Source organism: Vidua macroura, chromosome 7, assembly GCF_024509145.1.
Source record: "Vidua macroura isolate BioBank_ID:100142 chromosome 7, ASM2450914v1, whole genome shotgun sequence".
NCBI lineage: Eukaryota > Metazoa > Chordata > Aves > Passeriformes > Viduidae > Vidua > Vidua macroura.
Genome location: NC_071577.1, coordinates 16,872,358 through 16,888,902, shown reverse-complemented (window position 1 = coordinate 16,888,902; position 16,545 = coordinate 16,872,358). Strand labels below are relative to the sequence as shown.

Here is a 16,545-nt window from a genome sequence, read left to right as displayed (position 1 = left end):
CAGTGAGATTTCTCCTCATAGAAGAATCATCCATTCTGAAATGGCTGATGCTGTCATTGAGCATATTATGCCTTTATGCATTTCTGATTGCCTCCTTCAGCAACAAAGATGTCTGGAATTAGTTTACATGTGAAAAATAAGTTTTTCTGGTTTAGTGAGTTCTGGGCAACCGTGTAACTTTAAAACATAAGCATACATGTTTTGTCTTATATGATTAACTCATTAGGTTTCCAATTTTCATAGAAAGATGTAAGGGATATCTTGACTCCTGTACATGTTGAAGCAAGTTATCATCTGGGGCATCATATTCTACAGAAAAGAAATGTTCAAGAATTTCCACCACTTCAGCCTGTTCTTCAGCGCAGGAAAGAAAAAGATGTTATAAAAAGCAAGGTTAGTGTATGAGTTCTCTTTTTTCCCAATGCAGTGAGTAAATATTCATGTTTTAATCTCCAGTTAAAAAGCTTCACTGATTCATAGTGTGTGAAAGAATGCATTTTCCAGACCTACACCTAGGGATTGTGTCTTGATATTAATTAATAAACCAGAATGCTAAAAAAATGCCTTGTTTTTTACTAAAAAAATTTTTTTTACAGAACTTGTATACAATCTGTATTATGATATAAAAATTAAAAAGGTATGTGCAGAGAACTTGCCAGCATAAATAGTACTATGTATCTCAGAACCCATACATGAAAATCACTGTTTGAAATATCCATTCAACTACACTATGAAAGTGTATGAGTCACTTTCCAATATCAAATTGTACTTTAAAAATAATTCTGTGTTAAATACATAATATCATGTTGGTACTAATCTTGAAGTGTTGATATTGCTGAAATATTAGTTCTGTAAAGGTACTGCAGCTTTTCAAATACAAAGTCTGTGAGGGGAAAGAAAGAGTATATTGTTTATCCTTTAGTAACTATGAAATTTACCTTTTTTCCAAAAGAATCCCAACTTGTTAAGAGACTTTGACTTGAGTGAAAGTCAGAATGTGCTGAATTTTTAACTTTTCACAATGGTAAGCTCCCCAGAAAAGTGGTCAGAGCATCAAGCCTGAGTTCCAGAAGTGTTTGGACAATGCTCTCAGGCACAGACTGTGACTCTTGGGGATGTCCTGTGCAGGACCAGGAGCTGGACTCTGTGATCTTGATGGGTCCCTTCCAACTCAGCTTTCTCTGTGGTTTGTGTAGCTGAGGTACAGTTGGCCATCAGAACTCCTGAGATATGTAAAAGCTTATTTTAAATGGCATGCTTTGACTTCTCATTTTCATTCCAAATTTTGTTTCAGAAACCTCAGAGTTATAGAGAAAGAAAGAGGGTGATGTTGAATACAGTGACATAAATGTGCTCTGTAACATACTGATAACTAAGGCACAGACACCTGCAAATCATGGTGTCTCTGCTCTCATCAAACCTTTCTAACAGTAGGCTAAGGGCTGTTTAATTAAACTCTTGCAAAAATTAATGTGCTGTATTACAGGAGAGACTGTACAGACATCAGTTCTGGATCTTCTAAAACATTCTGCACTCCTGATGTACTGCTGTAAAAATTGTCTGAACATACACCCACAGGTTTTACTGTGACAGACTGAGTCTGGAAAGCCTCTTCACTGTTACTCTGGATGCAGAAAATGTGTTTGGAAAATGGAAAATCGTAGCCTGATAGAATTGTATGGTAGCAGTAAGAGCTATTAGACACTTCCTGGTGCTTAGTTACTAGGTGATGGGTTTCTTTCTCTGGAAATACTGTTACTCACTATTGGAAGCATAAGATACTGAAGTGCCTTTTCCTTTTATTTGGCTTTTACAGTTTATTTTTGCAAGATTTTGCTCCCAAGAAAATTGTTCAGCTGACTTGAGAGTTTCTGGAAAAGTTGTTTTTCCAAAGTAAGTAGAATGTAGCTTTCATTTTTTTTGGACAAGATTTAGTAAGATTTTATTTAAATTATTTCTTAATCTTTTGTTTATAAATAACAGTAATTTGCAAATTCTCAGGACTCCCTGAAAAAAAAAAAAGGAGTAAGGCTGTGCTTAATTGAAGACTATTTATAAATCATAAATCTTCCATGAAATGTAACAGAAATCTATATGATTGAAGAACTGTTATTGCATAATTAGAAGATTTTACAGCTCATAAAATACATCTTAAAAAAACCATAGATTTGTGTTCTACCCTTCATATATAACTGGGATAAGATAACACTCCACAATGCATACTCAATATGCAGACATCATAACTAAAATTGTAAAATTGACAAGCTATTGTTTTTCCCTGCTGCTCTTTATGGATATAATTTACTTGCACTGTATGAAGTCTCAATCAGCAGTATAAAACTGAAGATATAATATTCTTAAATAGAAGAGCCACTTAACTGTTTTAAGTTGTATTTTATCAACACAACCTTTTTCTTTATTGACTATTATATTTCAAAGCAAGAAATACAGGTGAAAAAGAGGACATGTACCTATTTTGAATCTCAGCTATTTAGATATTTTACATGAAACTTGGATTTTCTTGTGTCATTCGTCACTTTTAAAGTTGATTCTACTTAAGTCAAAATACTAGGTTGAAGAATATAAAATGTCATCAAAAGATGATGACAGTCATGTAATGCAGATAAATCACACCTGTGTGATCCTGAGCAGAAACTTTGTCATCTTCATAGATTTCAGAGTAAGATGAATATCTTTTTGCCCACTTTGACATGTGGCCTGTAGCATGAGTCTTAAGCCCTTTCATTTTCTTAGGCTGGATGGTTATTTTATTTAAAGACTCATAAACTTTTCAGAAAGAATGGTTGTGCAGCATTTTCATTTGTGACATTAGAAATGCAGTTTTGTAAGCACTTCCAAGCTCTAAGAAAGAAAAACAGATTACAACATACATGACATTTACACTGCAAATCTGCTACTGGTGCCTATGACATTAGGCACCAGTAGCAGATTTGCAGTGTAAATAAATAGTCTAAATATCTTGATAAAGTGTGAAGTATCACCTTAAATTACCTTGTGCCCCTAGAATCTCGATTAAAAACTAGATAGCTGTGAAGTGATAATTTATTTTGTCTTGACAGAATGCATTCATTATCCTTGAAGAGCAAAACAAACACCTTTGGTTTTAAAAGAATGAAATCAAATAGGGATGGCAATGTAATGCTTTATTTACTGAGTAACAAGTTTTCATGTATACACTATCATGTTTTGTTTAAATTGCTTAGATTTTGGCCTGCTCTGTAAGTTTCTAGTCTGCATCATGCATTTTTTAATGAAGAATGAAATATGATTACCAGGGAAAAGCTCTAGTTCAGCTCTGTTGTTGTCCCAGATGTGCACCTGGTGCTTTTGTGTACTTGTGTGTTAAGCTGGGAGGCATCTTTGTGACAGCATATTGTTAATGAGCTTGGCTTTAACGTGGGTAAGAGGAGTGAGTGGTGGGTATATAAGTGCTAAAACAATGTTCCAATTTAACCTAAACTTGACAAGCTACCAAAATGTTAACATTGTGTTTTTCTTTAATTTGCTTTTGTCTTGGAACCTATCTGCTTATGCAGTGCTTTTGCCTTCTGTTGCTTTTGTAAGTGCCAGCTTCTTTCCCAAAGGTGTTCAGTGACTAATGCTTTGGTTTCAAGCCAGAATTTCTGATAAATGTCTATTTCTAGGCACCCTTTCTACAAGACTTAATTAAACTTTAATGTCAAGCTGAAGTTTACTTTTATCCCCCGACAGGGTGTCTGTACTTGTAACATGATTATAGAACATTACGTAGATCATAAGAGAGGTGTGTTCACTATGCCCCTCTTCAATTCCACATCTTGAGTGCAAAGAGTGAATGTTGAAGTAATGTCTGAAAGTACTGTAGCAGTGATACATTGCTATTCTGGCCTGTAAAGGAAAGGACTGGTCTTGTAAAGGCCAGAAGCACAACTGGACTGATGACAATTTCCTTGCTCTCTCATTAACCATATCAGGCTTTAAGGGGTGACCATCACATAACTGGTCTCGTACCTTTGTTACAGAACTGAGTAAAACCTTCCCTTACATCTCCAGCTGAGCTTTGTCAGAACCAACTGAAACTACCTCAAAGAGCAGCTTTGCCTACAGGCTGTTTCTAAAATTACTTTCCATTTACATTATGATCATTATTTTTATAGGCCTCATGATAAGAAAACGTACCTTGGTGTTGGAAGTACGAAGACTTTATTGTTGAACATTTCTCTGCTTAATGTTGGAGATGATGCATATGAAACTCTCCTCCATGTTCACATCCCTAAAGGTCTTTATTACATTCGAGTTTTAGAATTGGTAAGGAAAAAAAAATTATCTCAAACAGTAATCCTTTGATATTTTTCTTTTTCTGGTGTTTTTCAAATTATGTTTATGAATTGTTGAGTTTCTTTAGAGACTGAACCTATGCCCCTTCATCAAAAGCTGCCAAAACATCAATTTTTAAATTCTTAGACTTCTAAATCTAAAATTCTTAGCTACCTAAATCAAGTGCAATTTAATCAATACAAATGACTTATATAATTTCAGTAACAACTAAAATAAATTTTAAAAAATATTTTCAGGATGTTACAGCTGTTTTTTTGGCTGATGATCATGTTTTCATTGATCACAAAGGTCTCATTGAATCTTTTTCCCAAATACACAAGCTTATAAAAATATTATAATTGTGCTCTTTCTGCTTTTTAAAATTACTGTTCTCCATGTAGAATCCCCCAGATCCACCTTTGTGAGTTGATTTTTAACAAAGGTGGGTTTGGATCTGGTGCATATGCCTTAGCTTCAGTAAAAGCAAGAAGCGGATGAAGTAACTGATAAAATAATCAATATAATCTGTTATTTAACGTGATCATGGGCATCCTGGATATTGGCATCAGTAAATAAGAAACACCTGGTTCAGGAAAATATAAAGCACCCAGTTTTAGTGTGTGCATGTTATTTGAAATGTCTGAAAAAAACCACCTTTTTTATTTTAAACATTAGTAACTTGTCCTTTATTTTAGGAAGAAAAACAGATACATTGTGCAGTATTAGATAAAGAAATTAATGCAGTGACACTTGAGTGCAGTGTTGGCTATTTATATGTGGATCACAACTCAAAGGTAAGCTGTAAATGAAATTCCTAGCTTTAGAAACACCCTAAATATCTTATGAGGATTTTCATAGGCGGGGGGGGAAATCTCTGTATATCTTCTTCATTCCCAACTAACATCTCTTAACATGTTGGTGTCTGTATGTCTCTTGCAACTTTTAAACGAATTCATTAAGGGACAACAGTGTTTGTATTGAGCATCGACTGATGTGCTTGGCTTCTAGACAAGTGAGCTGACTAATGCCATGGACATATGTGTTAGGTCAATAGAAAGGGAGTAGAAGACACAAAAAGCGAATATTTCTTTAGTTCTGAATTTTTTAGGGCAGGAAATTCTAAATGAGCTTAATAAAATATTTGCATTGAAACTGTGTCAAGATATACTATCACTTAATATAAGGAAATTTTTTTTTTGTTCTACAGCTGGATTATAGTTTCCTCTTGGATGCAAGCTCATTAACCAGAGCAGAAGAGGACCTCAACATCATCATTAATGCTACCTGGTAAAGTCTAATAAAAATTGCTCAATGAAAAATACTACTAGCTTTGGAAAACAGATTAACTGGAAAGGCTTAGCAAAGAAGGATTGCAAGGGAGTAAATTGGCTGCAAATCAAATAGAGAAACTATCGAAAAATAAGTAATAGATATTTAAATAATAAGTAGGTTTTTGCCTGTAAAAAATGTGGGTGGCATTAATACCTGGCATGTTCTTACCAATTAAGTATTTTTATTTTAATAAGCTGAAAGGTCTGCTTAGTATTTTTTACAGAAATAGTGTATAGCTTGTGATAGTGCCTTCAATACAGATTTTTCTCTCTTTGCATTTTTGTAGTAAAAATGAAGATGGAAACATGTTGCTGGATAACACGCTAACATTATCTATACCTCTAAAATATGAGATCGAGTTAAATACTCATGGGTGAGTCACCTGTTGGTATTACCTGCACATCCACAGAACTGTTGTCTTGTTACTATTCTAAATTCACAAAGTTTTTAAGCAGAAGTGTGACATAGCTAAAAAATCCTGGGACTGAGTTAGCACAGCTGTCCTGGGCTCTTAGACCCTTGCAAGAGTTTTTTTCCACTACTGTGAGATGAGACCATTGGTATCTCTGGTGCTTCAAACTTGTCTCTGAACAGACTAACATGTTTTAGAAAGTGGAATATTTTTTACAGAAAGATGTGTTTAATAAGAGCATAGCAGATCCTCAGACTCCTTGCTTAACATGAGTCATGCTCTGGGTTTGTTATGGGGTATTCATGGAGCATAGCTTTGGGTGAGGATTTATGACTTTTTATGGTTGATCTGCCTTTTTCAGAGGAAAGAGTTCAAATGTAGAGGGTTTCTATTCCAAAGGCAGATGATTTCTACTCTATGTTCCTAGATTTACTTAAAAGCAAACTTGGGTGTTTTCTTACAACCAGTCTTACTGGAGGTAGTGTGAAGCAGAAATTATGCTAATGATATATAGGAATTCTGTTTATTAACAATTTCTAAACCATTGTAGGTTTGTGTCACCAACCTCATTTGTTTATGGAGCAGAAGAGAAAGATTCACCAATGACATGTATGAAGGAAAATATCAACTTCACTTTCCATGTAAGAGTTTTCCTTTGTAAGGCCTGTCATCCTTGTTTTGAAGGTTAATGTTTAGTGCATCTAATGACAGTCTAGACAGTCAGTAAGGAAACTTTTAAGAGTACAAGGGCACCATGAGTAATTTTTGTGCATTAGTGATGGGAAGTTGCTGTTAATCCCTATTAGAACACTTTTTGTTTGGCCTGGCAAATCTTCCACTGAATGATCAAAGAAAAATTTCCTAACACAAGCAGGATTGAAAGTGGTAGAACAGTTCTGACTGGCCACTTCTTCCTTTCAGAAACACTTCAAAAGGAATTATAGTAAGAAAAAGGAGTTAGGAGCTTCTTGTAAGAGCATCAAATAGCATCAAATTTGTCTGCAGTGGACTAAAAGCAGGAGTTTGGACATAAATCTCTCCTAGTTCCTTTTGCATACTCTCCTGGCAGGCAGTCTGCATGACCTCAGGTACTCATCACAGATTAGCACTACTTACTCATCAGCTTTGGAGGAGGGAAGGGTTCAGTAAGCCCACAGAATGAATGAACAAGATGTTAACACTCCTAGCACAATCCACTTTTGTGACAGCATACAGAGCAGCTGCTACCCCATTCTGTGCAGTTTTATGTATTTATATATGTATGGTTTTGTTTCTTGAATAGCTACCCTTGAAGTTTTAACTGTTGAACTCTTCACTTCTTCCCCACAAGGTTATCAGTGCAGGACCAAGCATGTCTCCAAACACCAGCTTAGAGATAATGATACCGAATGCTTTTCCACCCAGGGACTCCAAATTATTCAACCCATTGGATATCAAGGTAAGCAAAGGCTACATTGGTAGCTGTATGAATTCTATGAAAAAGAAAAGCAGAACAAAGTTAGCTAGGTACTCAGTCTATGTTTGATTTGCTAGCCATGGTGAAGCAGAGTGAACTAGAACAGGATAATCTTCAGCCCCACATGCTTCAGAATTCTGGAAATAAAATTTATACTTTTAATAATGATGTTATTTTTTTTTTCAGACAACAGCTGGACACTGCTCCTATAATAAATATCCCAGAGACTGTACTGCAGCAGACAAAAATGAAAACATATTAAAGGATGTCATCACTTTCTTTTCAAAGCCTACGAAGAGGCACATGGTAAGGCCTGTCTTTTGGCATCAGTGGGAAATGACTGTATGAATAAGCCTTAAGAAAAGAGTGTATCTTATATAATGAAGTCACAGAGCCATCTTCCAAGGATGTGTGGTGGGATCTGTGATAAGTGCAGGGTAGTCATAAGTGACTTTAGTGAAAGGGGTGAGAATTGACTGGAGAAAGTTGATTAATGACACATTGCTGAAGTCAGGGTGGATGACAGGTACCTACAAAAAAACTGCCAAAGGGGTATGGAACTGAATGAGTGGGCAAGCAGAATGGCAGAGGAAATTCAGTAACAAACAGAAAATGATACATCAGGGAAAAACAGGCTTTATTTTAATTATATGCAGTAAGCAGATCAACTGTTGTCTTTTCCTCATCAAAACAGTGCTATCAAACATAACTAAGAGGAGCTAGGTAAAAAAAAAACCCAAACGTTAAAAATAACTGAATTCCAAGGAAGACTATACAAGCTAATGGAAGTCAAGAATTACAAAATATGTAGAAATCATATTTGGCTGGGAAGCTATTAAAAAATATTTGGGAGGCTGGTAGAGTGCCATACATGCATGGCCTGTTCCAGCTCATCCCTCTGTTCCTGCTCACAGACCCTGCTGGAGATCAGACACTCCACTACACAGTCCAAACTACAACTGCATTGCTGAGGCTTTGTCCTCCTAGAAATCTGTTTCCTGCACCTTGTCTTTGATAAAGTACAACATTATTTGATCTGTCATCTTAAAAAATGACAAAAACAAACAAAAAAAACCCTACCTATTTTTTAAGAACTGTTAATTTGGGACTTTTAAGTAAGCACATTACAGGAAGTATCAGTCAATGATTGAGATACAGCCTGCACTAGAATATCCAACCAGTATTCAGCATGGTAGTCTTGGATAAAGAATAATGTTAAAAATATAATAAATATAATCATGTACAGCCTTGTGTTTTTGTCTTCTCCAAAGCTGTGTGAAGTGGTGCTAGTTGTCAGTGTACAAATATAAGGATCAACCAATTACACTGTTTGCACTGGATAACATAGAGTTATTGTCATTCATCATTACTGATAAAAGCTAATTTGAAATAACAGTGTAAAAATAAATCATAAATATATAAACAAATTATGACAATTGTTCTTTTTCAGTCTTAAAATAATTGAATTTTTAATAAAAATGACATGTGTTTTGTATAACAGTTAGGTTGGTCTCTTGTTACTGTACATTTAGCACCTCTGGAATGACAGTGATGGATGACAACCTCAAGTTATACCCTGAGTTTTCAAGAATAAACATGAATCCTTTTGTTTTAGTCAGTTCCTATTGTCTTTAATGCTAAGATTATATAGTTGATAAAGTTAAGTTTGAATCTTTCCCTCCCCTGTACAGTACTGCATGAAAAATGACAGCCTTTGTTTACAAATACATTGCAAGCTGGGAAACATGGAAAGTGGAAAAGAAGCAACTGTTCACTTGCATCTGGAGGCTACTCCTTTACTTTTACAAATGGTAACATATGAATTTTTCATACTTGAGGGGAATATTTCAAGGCATATTTGCAGTATTCCCTGCATATAAATTCAAGGTATTAGTATTTGTTTTCTAACAGTGAAACATGATTCAAACATGATTAAATCTTAATATTTTAGGTTTTAACCTATTTTAGGTTGCCAGTGCTAAGGCTCAAGATGATGTATGAAAAACAAAAATATGTATTTTAGCTTGTCACTTTGTGGTATGTATTGCTTTGCCTATTCTGGCTGGGTTATGTAGGATGGGGATTTAATTTCAACTCATAATTGCATTTTTCTAAGAAAAGCAGCATGGATGTGGACTTAAGTAAAATCCAACCTGGCTTCATTCCAGCTTCCTGGTACTAATTTGTTTTGTGCTCAGAAAAAGACATCATTGTGTGTTGTGTGGGATTCTGGTTATGTCAGCAGCTGTGTTATAATTTTTTGCTGGGCAGGAATCAGTGTGATAAAGTTATTTTTTAAAAGATAGATTTTTTTTTTTTTTTTAATCAGGATGATGCATCAGTATTGAAGTTTGAAGTAAGAGCAACGGTCTGGCCAGAAAAAAATGCAAAAGTTATTGAACTACATAAGGACAAGCAAGTTGCATATGTAAGAATTCTCTTACAGATTTGTGATGAACATGTTAAAGTAGAAAAATTAACAGCAATTGATATTGTACAATTCTATACATACTTATACACCAGCAATGAATATAGTGTTAATTACTTTAAAAATTAATTCATTTTCCCAGTTTTTTTAGTATCTATTAGGGAAGAAAACCCAACAGTTAGCATTAAGCTTATTTTCTGTTTTTCAGGTCTATTTGGAAGGAGTGCACCACCAAAAGCCAAAATACCATGTTACTGTGCTAATTATTTCCCTCGGCTTAATAGTTGGTGTTACCTTGTTATTGGTCCTTTCATTTATATTATGGAAGGTAGGTTTTCAGTATTCCTTAGTTGCTTCAAGTCAGGAATTCATGCTGTTGAAGGATTTTTGGATCTGGGTTAAAGAATAAATAACATTTTATTATGATCTCTCCTTTCTAAAGAAAGATAATTGCTCCTGTAACTTGGGGTTCTTCAAAAGTATTTCTCCATTTTTTCATTTCATTTAATCTTCTGCATGTTCTACATTTTCTGTTGCTCAACATCACAAATCCCTTTACAATGTTTTGTATGGCATCTCATGTTTGCAAATGATTTATGTATTTTAATTATATCAAATGGATCACTTTTGTGCGATGGTGCTCCACATTTAATATCACTTGTCACATGATGACTGATAGTTTAAAACACGTTTTCATACCAATATAAAATGTTTAAGGTTTCAAATTGCAACATAAATACTAAGAAAATTCTGTGCCTAAGTAAAAGAGAGAACTAATAAGGATGCAGATCCTCTGACAAGTGATTAAGAGATTGTTAACTTCTTTACCTATAACAAGACTTTCTCCATCCATCATTTTTGCATGGACATGTAGAAATGAAACAAATTTAACCGGAATATTTTGTTACCATATTTTTAAAAACACTGGATTCTGTGGACTGTTAACATTCACAAGCCCAAGTCTTTACTCCATACAGGAGAGCATTAGCCTCCCAAAAATTAAAAGAAGAAAAAGCAAACCTACTTTTTTGATTGATGAGTAACACTTGATTACTTGGTATGACAAAGCACTGGCAAATACCAGACTTCATAAATGCCATACATAGGCATTTTTATTTTAATTAATCTTTTATGGTTTAGATTTGATGACAAAGATTTGCTGACAACAGATTCCAAATTATGTATTTCAGATTGGCTTCTTCAAAAGGAAATACAAACTGGTCCCTCAAGACACGAACAGAAGAGACAGCTGGAGTTTTAAAAGTGGGAACAAAAATGACTAAGATGGCAAATAAACATTTGATTTTAAAATGAAGAAATTAAAATTCAGTTTAATTCACAGGAGAAACATCAGCAACAAGAAGCCTAAGCCTTGAGCTTATTTGCTCTTACAAAACATCCTTTATTTCCTTGAACTGTATGGATGATACACCTTACAGTACTGTTCTAATATGAAAATGGTACACCAGTTTGTTCTGAAGTCTCCCAGTAATATTTGAAGTGCCACATATATATATATATATACATACATACATATACATATATATATATGTATATATGGTTTCAAGCAGACAGAAGAACACTAAAGATAAAGAGAAGAAGAATTACTTACCAAAAGGAAGTATTTGCAGAAAGTAATAATTTTTGGCCAATCCTGGAAAGTAAGATCTCAAACACATTAGCATGAGTTATTATATTAAAGTTTCAATAATATTTTGATCAGGCATTCAAGAAGAAATCCTCTCTCACCTTTGACTGGCATTTTACCAAGGGTAAATTAGCTCAAACCCATAGGACTGTAAGTAGAACACACAGATGTAGAAAACAACTCTCAGAAGCTCTGGGTTTCTGCAGGTGACCTTTGGCTTCGCAGGCACAGCCACATCACTGAAGGTACTTGGACACCCAGGCAAGCCAGAACCAGGAAGGCCAAAGGTGAATTCAGAGCAGAGAATTGTGTGGGGTAGCCTGGAGCTGCAGCTGTAGAAAGATTAAAGTATTGGAGATTATTATTTGTAGCCATCTATAACATGGTACTTGCAAGCATGATAGAATTACTTGTTTCATCCTTTCCTCAGACAGTGCTGCCATAAGGTTTTGGGCTTCTCCAATGAATTATTTCTATGTGGGTTTTTTTAAAGCAAGTATTTATTTTTATTTATTTGAAGATTTTTCTATAGTACTTATTATAGGATTTAGTGCTGGCATTCTTCCAGAACCTGAAAAAAAGACAGGCTTCAGCTGACAAAACAGAGACACATATACCCAAAAGACTCCAACTGCCAACCATAATGGGCCAAATCTTATCTTTAGATTAAGTACTTTAGAAAGTACTTAATAAGGAAGTCACTTGGAGAGCCAGCTTCGGTTCTTGGAAGGTGTCAGATAAATACCATCCAAACAGGCACCCTCAGCAGCCACTTGGCAGAAAGGCAAAGGACTGAACAGAAACATGGATCAAACCACTGCTCTGCTACTCCAGGAAGTTTCTTCAGCTAGCTAAGTTTGCACTGCCACCTAGCTTTGGTGAAACAGCACAAGCCACAAGGGAAAAAAACCTTCTTCTGCTCCCCAGAACCGCTGGAGAACATTCAACTTCTTCAGTAACTGAATTTATTGCACCAGAAGGACAGAGTAAGCCATGAGGCTGGGCCTTGGATGTCTTTCTGAACTGCACCGAGAATGGAATGTCACCTGTACAAATGCTTCAAAGCTGCACCATCCTATGGGAACTAGCCTGAAACTCAAACCCACAGCAAGTGCCTTCAGCAAGCACTTCTGCTACTAGAGTGCTTGGTGCCATAAAAGCCATGTTGCCCACAGATTCCAAAGGTATTTGGGACCATTTTGTAACTTCCTTTCCTTTATTTGATGCCAAAGATGTGGATCACTCCAAAGTACGTTTTTCTCTAATACCTACAGTGCAAGGACAAATGAATGTGCATATATTTTTTTTAAAAGTCAAAATGAAGTATGTCAAGAATGAAATACTTTCTTGCAAATCTGTGTGAAAACTATACCAAAAAATGCTTACCTTCCAAATGGCTTTTGTGAATTTTTGCACTTTAAGCAAAAAAACCTTTGAACAGAAATAGTTTGACATTACAGCATACTGTGAAAAATATACCTCAAATACTGGAAGAAGCATTCATCTTCTTTTGAATACAAACAATGCAAGGAAGTGAAACCAAAGTATTTTATTTATCTTTGAAATAGTTTACATAACTCAGTACATGTGATAATGATGCCTTGGAAATTTTACACTTTTTATTCAGGTTTGATTGTTAACATGTATATGTTGGCTCCCTTTTCTTAGGATATGAAGCAAAATTATGAAGCTTTTAAAAACCAGGTTGACAACAAATGAATGTACAATGTTCTGATGGTGGCAAGATTATAAAGTATTAATCAGTTGCATTTTATTAAAAAAACCCCAAACAAGTTAAACAGATGAATGCTGTTTGTTCTGCAAATTCAATTCTTTTGTTAAATTTCATTTAATAAATAAGTTAAATCTACTAAATGTTGCTGGAATACCTTTTTAAACAACTTAAGCTTAATTTGAATTACCTTAGCATGTTAAAAATACTTGATGGGATAGAATATGAATTTTAAGTGGAAACTGCTCCCTGTAATTTGGACAACAGGCAACTGCTTGGGTTTAGGAGCCAAATCCTCATCTGCAGTAATTTGGGTGCAGTACTCAGACCTGTGTATTTATCACAGATAAGAATTTTTACAGCTAGTTAAAATCATGGTAGCTATAGATCTCTTGCAAAGGCTTAAAGCCCTTGATTTAGCAACATCATAAAAAGACTGGATTTCACATTACACTCAACTGCTTCCTGAAGAAAGCACCTAAAACAACTCACTCTTGCCCTGACACAATGCAGCTTTCATTTGTGCACTGCCTCCTGAATGACTCCCGGAGGAGTGACCAGGAAAACATTCGTTATCGATGGTCCTGCAAACAGAAAAACATGGTTGCTACTTTTCATCTCAAAGGAAGCCAGTTCCCAGAAAAAAAGAGTCTTCATTTGCTGTCCTCTGAAATAATTGTCTTCAATATTAAGTAAATTACCAAAAAAACCACAAACACTCAAACATTATGTTTTACAAGGAAATTATAAAAATTTAAGTCAACTCTTATTTATCACAACTTTAGTCTCAGCAACAACAAAAACTATGCTGAATAATGTTTCAGTTCTAAGACAGAGCAAATACTAATTTTATACAAAGAGCAGTTTTTAAAGTACGTTTTAACAAAGGAAAGCCAAACAGCACATCAACATATTCTTTTATATTATTTGACTAGAAACATTTTGAGAGCAAATATATTAAGGCAACATTAAACATCATAACTAGAAATAGAAGTACTTTATTAAAAAAATAAATGCATACATTTTTATTTTGCCATTTTTATATTTTTTATTCTTCAACTAGAGCTGGTGAGTAGAGGTATGGTTCTTCCCTGATAACATATATAATTTAATAACAATTTAAACCTAAAATTAGAACAAACCCTTACCAATTAAACTTCTGCTAAACTGACATCAGTACAAGTCTAGACCTTGGAAAGCTGTGCATAGGGGTGAGAACAGGATTCTATATTACAGAATTTCCAGTGTGTCCCTTCTATATGCAGTTGCACGTCACTTGGGAACTCTCCAGGTCATCAGTGTTCACTCCATAAAGATCAATAAGTTGAGGATGCACCCTGTGAAGCAAGAAAGTCAAACTTTATCACATCAACTCTTGCAATGGGTGTGCTGCTTCTTGAGGTTGGTGAGGAGAATTAATATCTACAAGCTTTTATATGGAAATAAATCAGGGTGAATTACATTTTGACAATTCCAATAGGATCATCTTTAGGAGAATATATTATATATCCTACAACATGATCTGCCTTTTATTTTACATACCAGACTTACCCTGAGCTGTGTGCCTTCAACTAATCCTGTGTGCATTGCAGAAAAATGAGCCACTGCCCACTTAATTCCACTGATAATCCTCCCATTTCCTATGTATTTGTAGTCTCATTCTTAGATGCTGGATATGGAGACTATTCTCAAGCAGCATTAAGTTTTCCACAGTTGAAGAACTACATATTTTTCTTAGCCTTACACATGCTGCTTCCCAAGTAGGAATCCTTGTCCCAAAAGGAGCTCCTCATGGAGACACATTATATACATCTGTTCTCTAAGAAATGGAAGGGTAAAGTAGCAGGAAAGAAACAAGAAGTAGTAAAGTAACAAAAAATAAGAGAACTGGAGTGGAAGCTGATGAAGCACCAGGATGGAAAGGCCATGTGAGTTATAACAAACCTTTCCAAAGGTGAGCACAAGGCAACTAAGGCAGAGGCCCAAATGATGGTGGAAGAGCCAGACCCTGCAGTGCAAGCAGTTCAATGTAGGAGCATTTAGAACACCTAACTCTGGTACCAACTGTGCTCTGTAGTGTGCAATCTCACATCTGAGATTGCTGCACTAGTCTGTTGTGGGTATATGGTCCCTACATGGGCTATTGAACCTTACCGAACATGAACTTCTGATGCTTCCCTCATTAAGTCTCCATCTATATTCCAAGGGTAGTTTCCTTCTGCATTCAGACACATATTTTCCTTGGCATCAGGTCCACTTTTAAGCCTTGGTTGAACTTTTACTTCTCGAACTGTGTAGGTCTCCACAAAGGGAAAATTGAACTAAACCAAGCACAGATAGACAGCAAATGACGATGAAAGATACAGGTGGTAGCTTAAAACAAAATGGGTTACTTGAAATCAAAAAGCTAGCACTTTTTTTGTCCTAAGTGGGAACATTTAACTCAAGCTTTGACCACATGAGCCAGCTAGTTTTATAGATTAACCTGGTGGTTTTTATCCTAAATAGTGCCTCAGAAAAAAATAGTAGTGTTCCATTTGTATTCCCATATAAGACTCCATCAACCTGCAGGTAAGGGGGTATAATTTGCACATACCAAATACTTTCAGAATATGTGAAAGTCCAAGCAGATTGTTTCCTGTGGTCTGTTCATCATTGCCAGTCACTTTGTCCTAAACCAGGCTAGTTAGAATTCTAGTAAATGGTTGTCTTAAGCTTAAAGAAGGGCCCACATCTCCTTGTCTGATTTGTAACCAGAAAGAGAGAAAAGCAAGGCCTTCCTCAAAAAGCATAACCAGAAAGCTTAAGCTATTTCCTCAATTCAGCCATTGGTGCTGTCACCTAGAATTTTCACCCATCTCTTCCCCAAACTCCCTGGCTGTAGATGAATTCAAACCCAAACCTTCCTGTTAGAGTGATTTCACATAATCCCAGAACATTTGAATGAGAACCAGTGTGCTTGGGCCATGCGGTGGGGCTTTAGACAGTAATAAGATCTGTGTTTGAATGCTTCATTTTTCTCTTCCATGACAGAATTATGACTACAATCTTGAAATACAGTTCTGCAAGCATCGTAACTAGATGGGATGCATACCTGCTAAAAATAAATGCTCACAACCTACTGCTACCAGCACAGCATGCCATGACCTGCTGAAATTACCAACTTTACCAATTTCTGACAGAGTTGTGGGATGTCCCTGCAGTTCTGCATTCTTCATCT

At 35.5% G+C, this 16,545-nt stretch overlaps 2 protein-coding genes across 4 annotated transcripts in view; one reads left to right on the top strand and one right to left on the bottom strand.

The window, feature by feature from the left end:
* ITGA4 (integrin subunit alpha 4) overlaps positions 1-13,182 on the top strand; it is a 35,061-nt gene extending 21,879 nt beyond the window's left edge. The window contains exons 16-28 of the mRNA XM_053982474.1: positions 244-393; positions 1,817-1,893; positions 4,158-4,308; positions 5,013-5,111; positions 5,525-5,604; positions 5,936-6,022; positions 6,612-6,702; positions 7,392-7,499; positions 7,704-7,823; positions 9,209-9,328; positions 9,847-9,945; positions 10,154-10,273; positions 11,136-13,182. Coding sequence (XP_053838449.1) covers positions 244-393; positions 1,817-1,893; positions 4,158-4,308; positions 5,013-5,111; positions 5,525-5,604; positions 5,936-6,022; positions 6,612-6,702; positions 7,392-7,499; positions 7,704-7,823; positions 9,209-9,328; positions 9,847-9,945; positions 10,154-10,273; positions 11,136-11,228 — 1,395 coding nt within the window. The 3' untranslated portion in view covers positions 11,229-13,182. The remainder of the gene's footprint in view (positions 1-243; positions 394-1,816; positions 1,894-4,157; positions 4,309-5,012; positions 5,112-5,524; positions 5,605-5,935; positions 6,023-6,611; positions 6,703-7,391; positions 7,500-7,703; positions 7,824-9,208; positions 9,329-9,846; positions 9,946-10,153; positions 10,274-11,135) is intronic.
* Positions 13,128-16,545, bottom strand: part of CERKL (ceramide kinase like) — a 51,975-nt gene continuing 48,557 nt past the window's right edge. For 2 of the 3 annotated variants that reach the window (XM_053982475.1, XM_053982476.1), the window contains 2 exons: positions 15,480-15,646; positions 13,128-14,662 (listed from right to left, as the gene is read on the bottom strand). In XM_053982475.1, the coding sequence (XP_053838450.1) occupies positions 14,581-14,662; positions 15,480-15,646 (249 nt within the window). In that variant the 3' untranslated portion in view covers positions 13,128-14,580. The remainder of the gene's footprint in view (positions 14,663-15,479; positions 15,647-16,545) is intronic. The other variant, XR_008437882.1, reaches the window with a different exon arrangement.